This window comes from Ochotona curzoniae, unplaced genomic scaffold (assembly GCF_017591425.1).
Source record: "Ochotona curzoniae isolate NIBS_2020 unplaced genomic scaffold, NIBS_Ocur_1.0 scaffold_2453, whole genome shotgun sequence".
In the NCBI taxonomy this organism is placed as follows: Eukaryota; Metazoa; Chordata; class Mammalia; order Lagomorpha; family Ochotonidae; genus Ochotona; species Ochotona curzoniae.
The window spans coordinates 4,627,441-4,642,975 of NW_024467094.1; the positions used below are offsets into that span (position 1 = coordinate 4,627,441).

A 15,535-nucleotide genomic window follows, 5' to 3' on the forward strand; every position below is an offset into this window, starting at 1 on the left:
GAAAGTGCTAGAAGCTAGCAACACATACGAGAACTGCTGATGTCATTCTTTGTTGTTGAGTGGTAGTCCTGGTCTTGGTTTAGACCCTTGCAAGCTACAACCCTAACCACATCTTCCAGAATGCAGTCTGATTACAGTGTCAGGGCAAAGGATGGTCCCTTTATGTATACAGTCTCTGAGCCATGGTGAAGAGCAGCAAAATCCATCATGGCCATGATGGGACAGATTGAGACCCCTCAAAGGGTTGCGAGTGCCTTTCTAACCAGACTTGATTTTTTCTAAAATGCTGTCTGAAGCCAAGCTGACACTAGGTCTGGCCAGATTTATGTTCTGCTGCACATGAAAAGACACACAGAACTGAAAAGCAGCCACTCAGTTTTCACACCCAGTACTTAAGAGACACGTGCTGAAATGACCTACGACAGGAAGAGAAAGAAGAAAGACCAACACTCAGACTTGTTCAATCAGGTTCCAGAGCATCTCTGGGAGTTCCTGGTCTCCCAGGTGCCTCAGCAGCAAAGCCTGAGAGTTAGGACCAGGCATATATGAGTCACCTACAACAGAGCCAAAAACAGATGAATTACTTGGGGACAGGGCTTCAGGGATGCGTGTGTGTGACAGAGAGAAAGAGAGAGAGAGAGAGAGACAAAGAGAGAGAGAGAGAGAGAGAGAGACTGACAGACACAGCTGCATTATCCTCCACTGAGCAAGGCTGTCTCTAGTGCCTGGAAGGGAGAGTTTGCCAGGGTGCGTGACAGTTTTACCATTAGGATTCAGCGCCCTTCTCAAAGCGAAGCTCTAATGATTGAACGCATCTGAGCTCAGAGCAATTAGTGTGAGACTGAAACGTCTCTTCTATGTGCAGAATATCAATGTCCCCCTGGCAGAAGCGCTCTGCAGCACCCACCCAGCATGCTGGACAAATCCATCGAGTGCTGCTGGTCCTGGGCCAGTGGGGACCCAGCTCTGTTGTGTGTCCCCTCAGTGTCTTGATGCTGTACCACTGATCAAGGCTGCTTCTCCTCTTTGCCCCCAGTCCTCTGGTATATAAAATATTCAGCATACTAGCCTTGTCAGGGTACGGGGGAGTGGGGAAGCACATTTCATTAGCATTTCCAAGTTTCTCTGCTACCATTGTATGAAGGCCAAGGCAAGAGCCAGGAATCTACCCCTACCTTCCCCTCCACCCTGCCCCGCCTCTGCTGTTTCTCTTACTCAGCATTCTCTCTTGCAACACCTCATGCTCAGCAAGAATTTATCACACGCTCTCAGAATAAAGGCATCTGTGCTTTTGTGTAAAACTCTGTAGAGGGTCCCTAGATGGGGAGTGCTGTACAGGCTGGAGGTTGTAGTTGGTATCTGAGCATGGGTATGCGTGGGTGTTTTGCTGGCTTGGCATGTACGAGGCAGGAGACATTTGGCTGCTGGGATTTCTACATGGTTTTAGCAGCAGGGTCTTGGAAAAATGTGTTGGATTGTATCAGAAATCAGGGTTGAAGAGCCTTGATGATGTTCCGGGTCTGGAAAAGTCCAGAGGTGCTTTAGTCGGCAGCAGTGGAGAAGCAGGTGGATTGGGAAAGCGTGGATTAAACAAGAGCCCAGGCAAGTGGAGTTGCGCATGGGGGTAGGCCAGAATGACTGACAGCTAAGCCTGCCAGGCATACCTCAACCACCGGGGCATTATTTCTCTGCTAATATTCATTTGTTAAAGATATTTTCAAAGCAGATATGCAGTCACTTGGCCAGTGGGACAGACTGAGTTTAAAACCAGGCAATCTGGGACCACAACACGTGCTATGCCGATTGCATTCCAGCAAGTTCCCATCAGATACATATGTTCTCTTAGCATTTTTCTTTGCTCTGAAAATAATCATGTTACAATTTAGAGATACAGGAGTTCTGTGCTACAGCGTTTGTACTTAACTGCTGCTTGCAAAGCCAGCATAGCACAAGTGCTGGTTCAAGTCCCAGCCATTCCACTTCTGAGCCAACACCCTGCTGATGCACCTGGGGAAACAGTGGGGATTCCTGCCACCCCGGTGGGAGATGTGATTACAATTCCTTGTGCCTGATTTCACCGGGACTAGTCCAAACCATTGAAGCTATTTGGAGAATGAACCAGTGGATGGAGGATCTCTTTCTCTTCTTCTGTCTCTATCATTCTAGACTTGCAACTAAATAAATTTTTTTAAATTACATTTGATTTTACGACACAGTTTCACAGGCTCTGGGATTAACCCACCCCCTACTATACCCTCCCGCCTTGGTGGATTCCTCCACCTTATTGCAGGTGGCTCTCCCACATGGGATGGACGAAGCCCAAATCCTTCCTCGCAGGAGCCAACGTCATCAGAACAATAGCCAGGAACCCTGAGCGGAACCCTCCGCAGAAACAGAACAGTAAACTTCCTTCGGGAATCGGGAGAGCAACTTTCTCTGGTCCTTACCTAGTTCCAACTTTGGATCCCCACCCTCTCTTGCAAAGACCATCAGGGTAGTTTCTCCCTTCCCCCATCAAAAAGAAAGTTAGATTAGATAGACAGAGAACAACAAGGAAAGCTCAGTACTAGACAGGAAACGTTCAGCTTGGACTCACATATACCTTACTAGGTAGGACACAAAGATAAGTTACTCCTCACCAAGGTATTGAAGATTTCTCTGCACACCCCTCCTAAAACTATTCTGTGCCTCAACTGTTGACAAATACCTTGCTAGAGTTATAAGCCAGCATGGACTATCCCGAAATCCACCAAGCTCAGTAAAAATCATGCTTCAACACTACAAACTACTAAATACAAAAAATGAAAATAGACATGAGACAGCTGAATAGTACCCTATAGCCATTTTAAGGTGTATAGCAGCCAGTTGTGTATATACTAAAATTGAAATGTCAATGAAGTAATCACAGGATGTGGTTAAGAACTTGCATTTTTTAATCATATTGGTCACTCAATACCACGTCAGTTAACTCCATAAGGTTGTAAACCATTGTTAAAGTTATGTTGTGGTTTTTAATGGGTCGGGGCAATATTCTGCCAGCTCTGCCTTCAGACCAGAGATGGTCTCCCCAAGAAACTGTTGGATTTATCTGGACAATAAGATGCTGGACACTATGCAAAGTACATGCTTGTAATGAAAGAATTATGATTGGATTTAAACTGTAACTAAATAAATCTTTGAAAGAGCAATTTAGAGATACTACTTCCACATAGAAGATGTTTTCGGTGTGAAAGAGTGCAAAGTTATGTAAAAACCAGGGTTTTCAGCTGGGGGCAGTTTTGCATGCCCCCCCCCGCCCCCACTTGATAGGATACCTGGAAGTGTCTGGAGGCACTTTTGTTATTTAATTCAGGGATGTTGCTGTAGGCATGCAGTGGGTAGTAGCCAAGGACACTGCTCAACATCCTACAAGGTACAGGAGAGCTTGATCTGTGCCCCAAATGCCACTAATACTCAGAATAAAACACTTTACCCCAAAGCAGTGGTTCTCAGAGTAGGACCACCATCAACTAGAAACTGATACCTGCAAATTCTTATTTCCTCATGGACTGACTCAGTCAGAAATTCTACAGATGTGAGTCTTGCAAGGTATGTTTTCAGCCCTCCAGATGATTCCAGTATGTGCTAAAGTCTGAGAAACAAGACGCTCTAGTCCATTCTTAGATTGCCGCTCATGCCTGGGTGATCTGATTCGTGGCTGCACACAGACCTTGCTCCTTCAGATGAGCCTGAGTTCTCCACGTCTGTCTGTTCCACCTGGCCTGGAGTCTTGTCCCTGGAGCCCACACATGAACCAGGACTCCATGAACTTGGGAGTCTTGGGATATGAAAACAATGCGTATAATCCTATCTACACGTTGAATATGGTGAGTTCCTTCTAAAAAGCAGTGTTGAAATCTGGCGTGTGGCACTGTTGGGAGGTGAGGAGTAGTCAAGTTGCTAAGAAGGATACATGCTTTTCTTCAGCACTGAGCAAATGAATCTGAGAGCAAGTAGTTGCTCTTCTGGGACTGGCCCAGTTACTGTGAGAGCCGTCTTCTAAATCGAGGCTGCCCTGTTGTTGTCTCCCATGCACGTTCTTGCCCTTCCACTTCCCTTCATGGTGTCAGGCAGCCTGAGACCTGTACCAGGGGCTGCCACCTGATTTTGAACTTCCCAGGCTCCAGAAGAGTGAGGCTATACAAACCTCTGCTGTTTCTAAACCGCCCAGTGTTGGTTCTTGTGTGATCGCAACAGCAAATGAACTAAGGCAGTCCTCGAGAATGTTTTCCTGATTTGATAGTCTCCCTCTGGGCTCTGGGATGCAGGTGTGGAATGCTTTTACTCAATACCAATACCCAGCTCCTAATGGAACCAAAGTCTTTTGGAGTAGACTGTACTTTCCTCCTCTCCCGATCCTCTCCCACAATCGTGGTGTACAGCTTTGCAAGAGCACAGGCACTGACTGGGGAGTTGTGATGGCAGAGATTCTGTTTGGGCAGATCATCGGTACAAAGCCGTGCACTTGTCTGACCCTAGGCGCTGGGTTTCCTGCTGGAGAATAGGATCCTCTCCCTCCTAGGCTGGGAACTGGTAATCACAGAAGGTGCTGTCCCTGTATCTTCCCATTCAGGAGATGGCCATACATCTGGCTCACTCAGTGAAGGGCTGAAATCGTGCTGCCTCTGCCAGATCATGATGCTCTGGGGCGTTCCTGGGCCAGCCCTGCGCTGAGTTGTCTTCACCCTCCCCCATCCCTGACTTTTTCTTTTTTTTTTTTTTTTCTCCACTCCCCTCTAACTTGCCTTTTCTGTTCCAGGGACATAGCCCAGTCTGTGTTCCCTCCCTTCTCCCTCCCCCTGACCGGGATCTTTCTCTTTCCAAGCCTTTTCCTCCCCACCAGGGGACATGTGCTCCTACGATCCTGCCTGGCTCATTGCATGCTTTCCTCTGCAATGGCAGATTGGAGTTCAGGAAGTGCAGCCCACTCACCACTTCTTAAATCTTTTTTTTTTTTTTTTTTACATTAGACCTTAAGTTCTTCCATAGAGAGTGTTGCATGAGAAGCTCCCTTGGCTCTGGAACCGGGGCATTCGTGCAGCGCCTGCAGTACTTGGACCCTTTCGGCGGGGTCCTTGCTAACTGTTCTACTTTTTGCACTTCCTGCCTTAGTCCAGCTCCCTGGACACCTGGCCAGAGAGCATGGAAGGGTACAAGAGGGTGGAAGTGCAGGATGGCACAGACTTAGCAAATCTAAGATTTACAAGAGTAGCAAAGAGATTCTAAAAAAAAAATAAGAAGTGATGGTAACCTATACATTTTAAAAATAGCAGAGATAATCTTACTTGGAATTGCCACACTCAGTTTCATTTTTTTTTCCCCCTTGAGTAGAATTGCAATTCTGCTTAACCAGTCTGACATGGATGTGAAAATAGCCTGTAACAAAACCTCTGAAGCACCATGGCTTTTGTAGAAGTTCCTGGGGAGAGGAGTGCAGACGGGCAGAGAGTGAGTGGAGGGGAGGAGAGGGGAGGGTGAGGGAGGAGAACTGTCAGCAGCTGGTGCGGCTTCTGAACCAATATGCCAGCCTGGATTACCATGTGAATAATTAAGTGCAATTTTCTCCTTGGATGGGCGTATGATTTTAAATGTTACCAGCTCAGATTCTGCTGCGACTGTTGTCAGACCACTTTCTTGAGAATGTCTCCTGTGGGTGTCTTCCCAGACTAGAGTGTGACAGCACTAGGGAATTCCAGGTTGAATTTACTCAATTCCAGAAACAAAAGAGAACAAATTGATCTTGCAGAACCTGTTACTGACCTCAGGCAAAGCAGTTTCAAAAATAAGGAAAATTCTGTGTCTATTTTAATACACAGTAGGGCCAATGGTTCTTGGGCATTGCCTTATTGACCAGTGACCTGCCGATTTTCGTGAGACAGTGAATGGCTGGTAGCGATTTGCCCAACGACTCCAACAGGAAATGAAAAAGCTGGGATCTTAGTCCCAGTTCAGAGGCACAGCGTGGGAACCTTCCAAGAAGCTGAACTCTGTTGACTTGGATGGTCCTTTCTTACACTTATACATACCTAGGAGAATAGGGATTCTTGATCTCCTTTTCACAGAGAGGAAACTGAGCCTCACAGCCAGTGGATGGATCTGATGTGTGGGTATCAGCAAGAGACCCTTCCTGGAGAGGGGGGCCTCCCTTGAGCCTGATTTTGGAAGATGGAGAAAGGGGAATGAGAGAAAGGGAAGTAGATGCTGAGGAGAGGTTGGAAACAGGGGGATGTAGACTTTCAACAATGCTTAGTATGAAGACTGTGAGATAACACCCCTTCCCCAATTTGTGTCCCTTCTTACCTGCACCCCCCCACCATACCTGTACTGCCACCACTGACAAGACTTCCACAGAGATTCGATTGAACTCATCAAAACAGCCCCATGCACCAGTTTGAGCAAGGCCTTTGTAGATGTTGCCACAAGACTGCAGAGAAAAGCAGAGATGAAATTACCAACAGTGCAGTATCGGCCTACCGATACATGTCTAAGTCATTTTGCAACCTGTTTGTTGTAGGTACTCCCAGCCCCCTAAAGACTTCTGGTCAGAAATATGTATTAAATTTTCAAGAACCATGAAATGTCCGATGGTGATGGGTGCCAACCTAAGTTGTGGGATCAAAAGAACGTTTTCAAGGCACTTGGACGGTAACTTCTTTAAAATGTCACCAGGGCTGTGTTATTGTTGATTCCGAAGCTTTCAAGATCCCAGGCAATGAATAAAAGATGTTTTTTCTTACACTCTACTGATAAACAGAAACAACAAAAGCCTTCCACTCTGCGTTTGGTATGAGTTGATGGAAAAGTTTGTCTTGGATCTTTAAATCCAGGCCTAGATGTGGGCGCTATGATGCAGTTGGTTAAGCTGTGACTTGGGATGCTTGCATCCCGTATCACACCCCATACCCCAGTGCTCAGGATCAATTCCTTCTTCCACTCCCTGTTCAACTTCCTGCTCAGTCATCTTTTGGCAGGCCTCGGGTGGTGATTCAGGTACTCCCTACGTGGGAGCCTCGGAGAGAGTTCCTGGATCCTGCCTTTGGCCTAGACCATCTCTGCAGGTATCTGCAGGAGAGAGCAAGCAGAAGGAAGGATTCTCTCTCTCTCTCTCTCTCTCTCTCTCTCTCTCTCTCTCTCTCCTTTCAGTTGTGTTCTCTCTCTGTGTCACTCCATTGTCAAATAATAATACCTAGGCACCTACAGAAATAAGTAACTTGGAAATAAATAAGCTGGAAACGGAGAGAGACAACGTCTGCATAAAATGGACTACAGGTAAATCCTTTGAAATGAGGGCAAAGAAACAATTTTGAAGGAAAGAACATTTTCCTCAGACTAAAATCCATTCTGGGCAATCAGTGTGAACTAGTAAACCATGGAGCAAAGCAAAACACCGATGGTGGAGAAATTCTGTCCATGTATTCAGTAGGTATTATTACTTCTTTCCTTAGAGCATTTATTTGAGAGACACACACCAAAGCAGAGTAAGATCTTCCAATGGCTGGTTCACTTCTCAAATGCTTGCAACAGTTAATTCTGCACTAGGGCAAAGCCAGGAATCTGCAACTGAGCCCCTCTAAGAACCTCTGGTTAGACTGTGGCAATAGGTATGCCACGAAAACCAGAACATGGCAACATGAGCAGTGGCTCCCATGAATAATATCAACTACAAATGTGATGAAGTCCAGAGAGGAACAGGTCCAAGTGTTCTAGAGGGATCAATTTCGCAAGGAAGTGAATATCTGCAGTAGTTTCCAAGAATTCTTCTGTGGAATTTCAGATTGGAGCGATGTTCCTTAAAGGGGGAGGGATTTCCAAAGTCAAGCAAGTTCAGTAAATACTACATTCTTTTATTTTCTATTTTTTTTTTTATAAAGGGGTTCATTTATTTATTTGATAGATAGAGTTGCAGCGGGTAGAGAGACAGAGAGCACTTCTATTCTCTGCTTCACTTCTCAGATGGCTGCAACATTCAGTGATGGGCCAAACCAGGCCAAATCCAAGAGCCCGAGCTTCATTTGGATCTCCCACATGGATGCAGGGGCCCAAGCACTTGGTTTCATTTTCTGCTTCTTTCCAGACACATTAACAAGGTGTTGGATTGGAAATGCAGCAGCTGGGAATCAAACCGGCAACCCTACAGGATGTAAGGCATTGGATGGTGGCTTCACTCACAGTGTCACAGAGCAAGTGCCAAAACCTATACTTCGTAACTCATTTTTACCAAGTTATCATTTATATCAGAATTTGAATGCCTTGAGAAAACTGTGGAGTTTCTGTGGTGGATGTTTATTATCCCAGGGTCCTGCAGCAGAACTTCTAGACTCTGTCACCTCTGTTAGTCACCCCAACACACAGCTGGGTGAAGAACAGACATGGGATGGCCCGGCGCAGTAGCTTAGTGGCTAAAGTCCTTTCCTTGTTTGCTCCAGGATCCCACATGGGCACCAGTTCATATCCCAGCTGCTCCACTTCCCCTCCAGCTTCCTGCTTGTGGCCTGTGAAAGCAGTAGAGAATGGTCCAAAGCCGTGGGACCCTGCACAAGTATGGGAGACCTGGGAAAAGCTCCTGGCTTCGAACATGGGGAGTGAATGAGCAGAAGGAAGATCTTTCTCTCTGTTTCTCCTTCTCTGTAAATCTGACTTTCCAATAAAAATACATAAATCTTTAAAAAAAATAACATGGGAGTCATTAGCATACACATAAACCAGGAGGTTATAAAAGAAGATTGGCTAATGCAAGCGAGGTGTTGAGGAATCGGAGAGTTAGGAAGGGGAAGAGCGGGCGTATGACGTGTCAGAAACTGGGGCAATGTGTGGTCCCAGGGAGAAGTGTAACATCTACAGTATGGTTGCCAGAGAGAGCTTCAGAAATAACCTTAGACATTGCAGGTTCAAGAGCATCTGGTGTTTCTGCAATAGCCTCTCCAAATTGAGGTCAAGAGGGAAACTGCTGCAGTTACAATATAAAGAACAGCTCAGGATGAAAATTGCAGCCATGCCCAGAGACCATGACGAGCACTATGGGTTTTCCAGTGATTGTTAATGGAGTAAAGTGGAAACTTCCCACTGTCTCTGAGTCTTCACAGTGTTCTGTGTCCACTGTATGCCACCTACAGCCCCGGTCCTTAAGCAGCCAACTAGGATGATGCTCATAGTTTTCCAGAATTTCTAGGCAAAAAGAGATGGTGAGGATCCCTGGCCACAGCTTAAACTCACCTCTGAATTTCTCTGCCTCCCCACCCACAGTGTACCCATTTTCCTTAGGCTGCACTGTAAAACAACTTCTTGTTTTTTTCCCCTCCCTTTTCCATTTTTCAGACCCCTTTATCTGGCTCTATGTATCCTCCAGTTCAAATGACTGCACTATTCTCACCAGGGTCTTTGCCGTCTTCAGTTTCTTCCTATCTCAAATCATCTGGTTGTTCGAGGTATCTTCTGTGAATGCCACGGTTCTGATTTTAGTCCTATTGCCATGCCTGCAGGCTCTTTCTGTAGTCCACCACATCGAGGAGAGGTCCTTTCAATGGCTTTTTGGTCCTTCCCCTTCCTGATCCCTTGTCTCCTAATTGTGCCTACGATAGCGTGGCCATGATTTCATGCTTATTCCTAGATTTTGCTCTGGAGAGATGTGACCAGAACATTGCTTTGTGTATTGTGATGGATACACCCAAACGATCTCTCAGTCTGTTCTGAGCCTTCCTTCCTTCTCCTTGCTTCTGCTCCCAGCCTGGCCCTGAGAGATGAGCTTGGGAGGTGAGGATAGAATAAGGATGGGGGAAGGAATTGGCTGTGCACATCACTTGTTCATGTCTTGTTAATGGTGTAGGTAGTATTGAAATGGCATGAGCCCAGTTTGAAAGGATCATTTCTCCCAAAACTGAAACAGCTTTGCCTGGGTCTACATCATCTGCTAAGCCTTTCCTGATAGGTTTACTCTGTGGTTCTCCCTCCATTCCATAACTCTCTGGGCTTAGAGTTCATAGAACACTCATTAGCACCCTGAACTATATAGTATCGGTGCTAACTCCTCTCATTATTTCTTTGATGTTTCGCCTTTCCTTATAGACTAGGTTATATTCTGTCCATCTCTGTCTCCTTTACTGTCCCCCTTCATCTCTTTCCTTTCATCTTTTTTTTCCCATACAGCTTTCGTCTGTGTAATATGTATTACCTATCACCAGTCTATCATCCATCTATAATATTGCCCTGAATCCATCAATGCACCTGTTTGTCAACTCTGTATGATACATCCATTATCTAGTTATTATGTGTGGTCCCTCCATCTCCCTAGTTACCTATGTCTGGTATCCTCTCATGATGCTCCAGAGATGCTGAGCAATGGCAAGACTCAGTAACTCAGCTCAATTGCTGGGGAACTGTGCGATGAAAAGATGGCACTGGACAGCTGGCTACCACAGAGCAGGGATGGTCTGCAAACAGTTGAGTGGGACTGTTTGGTTACAAGGGATGTGTGCTGCCTGAGATCACTTTCTTTCTGGCATGTTCTGTTATGACTGTGCCCACTGAGGTTTCTCTAATCTGTCGTGATGACCCAAAGCTGCACTCACAGTTCAGATGGTCTCTTCTCCCTGTGTCTTCTTTAAGGCATTGGTGAGCTGATTTTTTTTCAGTGATTATTTTTGAGAGGATTTGAAAGCAAGTAGCTTTAGCGACCATTAGCCATACAGCCAAATCATCTCTTCCTGTTTGCTACACAAGGTATGACTTTGCACCATCATTCACATCTAAATCTAAGTGTATCTTGTAGCATATGCCCCTTGAGAGACTACACTTATTGCAGCAAGGCTGTCGGTGCCCAACTACGGAATAATCTAGAAGCTTAAAGTAATCACTAAAGGCTGAGCCTGTTCACCTAAGGAGCAAAATTCCTTTTTCTTTCAGCCTTGCTTAAAAAAAACATGTATTAGCTCCACGTATTCATCAATAAAAGAAGCTGTGTCAAAATTTAGAGGGATGCAGACCACCCCCTAGGGAGGGCAATTATTTTGGCTCTGGCTCCTAATTTTGTTTTTTTGCGATGAGAAAATGTGGTGCGACAGCAATCTCCACTCTGCACAGCACAGTCAGATACTAGAGAAATTGTTAATGCCATAGATCATTTGAAGAGTTCTATAACTCTTTAACTGCAAGTGTAATCTTGCAGTCTCAAAATTGCTTCTGTATTACAGTTTTTACAGTCAATAATCACATGATAATATATAAATATTTAATCTATTGAATGCAACTGTTTTCTTTTTTTTGTTGACTCTAAATTTACTTACCTATCCTCCTGCTTGCAAAAGAATCTGAAGATAGTTTACAAAAATGTACAAAACATAGTAAAAAAAAAAGGTAACGAGTTAATGAGACAAATTGTTATTACATTTTTTAAAAGAAGAAATCCAGGTGTGAACAGGATATTTCTTACGTGGATCTTTTGTTTTTCTGATTTTTTATGTGACTCAATTTATAATGCATTCATTTTAAAAAATTTATGAGTACAGGACTGAATGAACAATATCAGTTTCACATTTGCCTTCTGTGGGCATCTCTTGCTGTGAGTAAGAGTTAACTCTGTTTACAGAAGTCACATCTGTCTTTGTAGAATTTTCTGTCCCTACTAGATACTTTGGAGAATGGTCACTTCAAAAAAAAAAAAAGATTCATTTATTTGTATTGGAAAGTCAGATTTACAGAGTGAAGGAGAGACAGAGAGAAAGATCTTCTGTTCGCTGGTTCACTCCCCAAGTGAACAGCCAGGCTGAGCTAATCTGAAGGTAGGAACCAGGAGCTTCCTCCGGGTCTCCTACATGGGTGCAGGGTCCCAAGGCTTTGGGCCATCCTTGACTGCTTTCCCAGGCCACAAGCAGGGAGCTGGATGGGAAGCAGAGCAGCCAGGATACGAACCATTGCCCATGTGGGATCCTGGTGCATGCAAGGTGAGAACTTCAGCCACTAGGCTATTGCATCAGTCCAGAACTGTCATTTTTACAAAAGATTTAGTTTATCTATTTGAAAGGCAGAGTGACAGAGAAGAAGAGAGAGAGAGAGAGAGAGAGAGAGAGAGATCTTCCATCTATTGGTTCACTTCACAAATGTCTGCCAAGGCAGACATATATATATAATATAAATTTTTTTTTTACTTGACAGAGGATGAAAGGAAGCTGAAAAAGGCAAAGTTACCCACTTGTGTTCACAAAGCTCACTGTGGGAATCCTAATCCATGGGACAGCCTCTCTTTTTCAAATCAGAGTTTTACAGGGAGACCAACAAGTTTCGTGGGCCAAAAATGCTAGATGTATCATGAACGAGCAAGCAGATAACTTGTCTGGGCTCTGAGAGCTGGGGAGCTTGCTGGCAAGACAGTGAGTAAACCTCACGCCTGGTTTGGGCTGCCACTCCTTTTTTACTCCCTCCCAAGCTGGGTCAACCTGTACCTTGTAGTCCATCTGTTCTGAGCAGTTAAAGACGTACACCATGATGCCCAGTGCTCGGCCTAGGTCCTTGGTGGTCTCGGTCTTGCCTGTGCCTGCCGGTCCTGCTGGAGCCCCACTCATGGTCAGGTGCAGAGACTGGGTGAGGGTTATGTAGCACCTGTCAAACACAGGAGAGTCACGGTCAGTTTTAGTGTCACAGGAGACCCTGCTGGGTCCCAGGGAGAGAGAACCAGGAGTTCAAGACCGGATGCGGTCTGGCGGAGTTTCTGCAAGGGAAGGCTCTGAGTTCACCCTCCTCACTTTCTAAAGGGCACTCTCATCTCGACAGGCGTTCCCCAAGGCATCCATGGCTCTCCGGGAGGCTCATTTTACACTTGTCCCTGCCTTCTCGCTAGCTTCATCTCCCACTGCCCTTCTGACTTGTTCTCTGACCCTCTACAATCCTGCTGTCTGAAGTTACACTCATTTACCAGACACAAAATATGTGTTTGTCTTCCATCTCTCCTCCTGCCATCTGTCCCCATCGCTTTGGGACCACCTGGATGCTGTTCTTCAATGTTTGCCTGGTTAATGACGCCTAGATCCTTCGGAACACACGTGACATTACCTACCAAGTGTTCCTGGACTCCCTGCACTTGGGTGATAAAGCAGACGCCCGTGCCCATTCCAAGCTTCTACTCTACTTTAACTTCCTGCAATACCTATCACACCCATCTTCCAGATTGGCCTTTGCAAGATACCTGAAGGCAGGGCCATGGCTTACTCATTGTTTCATCCTCAGAACTTAACATTGTTGTGGGCATACACAGGCCTTCCAAAACTATGAAACATATGAATGAATGAATCAGTCTTGCAAGCTCCATAATCCTCCCATAACTATTTTTTTTACCAATAAATATGCTATTAAATTTATTCATGTTAGTTTTATGCACGCTTTACGCCTAAAAGTTCAGGAAAAACAAGACTAAAATATAAATTTATTCTGGTGCACAGAAAAAAAAGTTGTAGTCTATACAGGCTGAGATTACTAAAAAGTTCACAAATACATACTGTTAAAAATTACAAATGGATGTCCAATTTTTTGCACCAAAATGAACAAATGTTAATTCCATTTTCCATAAGCCTTTTTGAAATATTCCCAACATTTCCATTTAGTGTTAAGATTTAATGGTTTTTGTGGCTTTTCATTTAAGGGGATGTATAGCAATTGTGTAATGGCAACTATCATATCTAACAGCTTGTAATTCAACTTCATGACATTGTATATTTCTATTTTTCTTTCTATTGTTGATTTTGTCTTGTGGTTTTTCATTTAATGGGCTATACAGTAACTGTGAAATGGAGACTAACTTATTCAGATGTGAGGATACAATACAGTTTGCATCTCTACTTCCAGACTAAAGATGGGCTCCCAATTAAACTGTTTACTATATGACAATAGGATACTGGACTCTGCCATTGTCCATGCCCTTAATAATGGACATATGACTGTGTATGAAGAACTGTACTTTAGTAATGATATAGGGGAACTTGGTGGTGGGTGATGAGGTATAGAGAATTGATGAGGGGATAAGAGAAATCCCCGGGTCCTATTGAACTGTATCATGAAATAATAATAATAATAAAAGATTTTTAAGAAATAAAAAAAAAGACTTAATGGTGCTCAAGATGATTGGTCATCAAGGAAATGTGATTGAAATCTAGTTTGGTATATTACTTCACACTTACTGGGATGATAATAATAATATGATAATAATAATAAACAGTAACAAGCGATGATGAGGATATAGAAAAGTTAAAATCCACTTACATTTCTGAGAGCAGTGCCTAAAAGCACAGCCAATTTGGAAAACCTTTTGGCAGTTTCTTAAAAAAGCCAAGTTTGTTGTATGCGTCAGCCATATTTCCTTCCTAGAAATCCACTCACATCAAATAAGAATGTGTGCTCACACGCAAAAAATGCGCACAGCATAGCATTCACTTGTTCACACATCTCGTTCACTATCACAACATTCATTGCAGCAGCAACGACGACGAAGACTGAAAGCAACACAAATGTCCACAGACCGTGAATGGACAAAGAATGTAGCATCTCCACGTCAGGAGAGATTCCTCATCAGTATAAAGAATGAGTAGTTACCATACTACAAAAACGTATAAACAATAGAAACATTATGGCACGTGAAAGAAGTCATATACGAGAGACTATATAACTGTTATTTCTCTTGGATAAAACGTCCATAATGACAAACAGGGGCAGTCTGCGGATAAGCGGCTACCAGATGGAAACAGGGTAAAACAGAGTGAAGAAAATGTTCCCAAACTGGATTGTGGTGATAGGCACCCAATTATTGCTTACTGACTAAGAAATTGAATTGCATGTTTACTATGGTGAACCTTAGGCACATGATCTGTACCTTAATAAAACTGTGAAAAATGAGCCACTGGTCCATTTAATAGCCAGCAAATCAATGCAGAGACTGTCGACTAACAGGATGTGCAGTTGGAAGGCCCTTTCAAATGAATCCTTTGTGTTTCGGAATGTAATGCCTCAAGTTGACCAGAAGTTCTTAATTAATGCCTTTCATGCCAGATGCCGGCTGGGTCTCTGCAGACTTCACTAAGCCTAAAACCAAAATGGTTTTGAAAGGACTAGAAATAAGACCCCGTCTTTTTCCCTAATTAAGTATAAAATTTCCTTATCTGTTCTGTCCTTTGAAAGAGAAACCTAGGAAGGTAGGCTCCCCAGGCAGAGAGGAGAGGTATATAAACTGTTATTTCATCTAGCTGTCCTGTGCAATAGAAATGCAAAGATTCAGCTCATTAGGGGCTCTGGTCTGCATTTAACCCTTGGTGAGCTGGGCTCATGCAACCGCCTCACTCTTCATGTGAATGTTAGAATTTCAACCATCAGAGGAGTCAAGAAGCACAGTGAGATGTGTCAGGACTCTGGAAGAAAGCTGGGCTTGTCTCTTTCCTCTTGGCTGCTATTAGCATTTAACAGCATAAGTCTCCTCTTTTAAACATTCACAGCCAAATCTTAGAGCTCTCTGTGCTCCTTT

General features: G+C 44.2%; 1 protein-coding gene across 1 annotated transcript in view; it reads right to left on the bottom strand.

Moving 5' to 3' along the window:
• DNAH9 (dynein axonemal heavy chain 9) overlaps positions 1–15,535 on the bottom strand; it is a 283,503-nt gene that overhangs the window by 160,073 nt on the left and 107,895 nt on the right. The window contains exons 27-28 of the mRNA XM_041000388.1: positions 12,474–12,630; positions 6,359–6,463 (exon numbers count right to left, since the gene is read on the bottom strand). Coding sequence (XP_040856322.1) covers positions 6,359–6,463; positions 12,474–12,630 — 262 coding nt within the window. The remainder of the gene's footprint in view (positions 1–6,358; positions 6,464–12,473; positions 12,631–15,535) is intronic.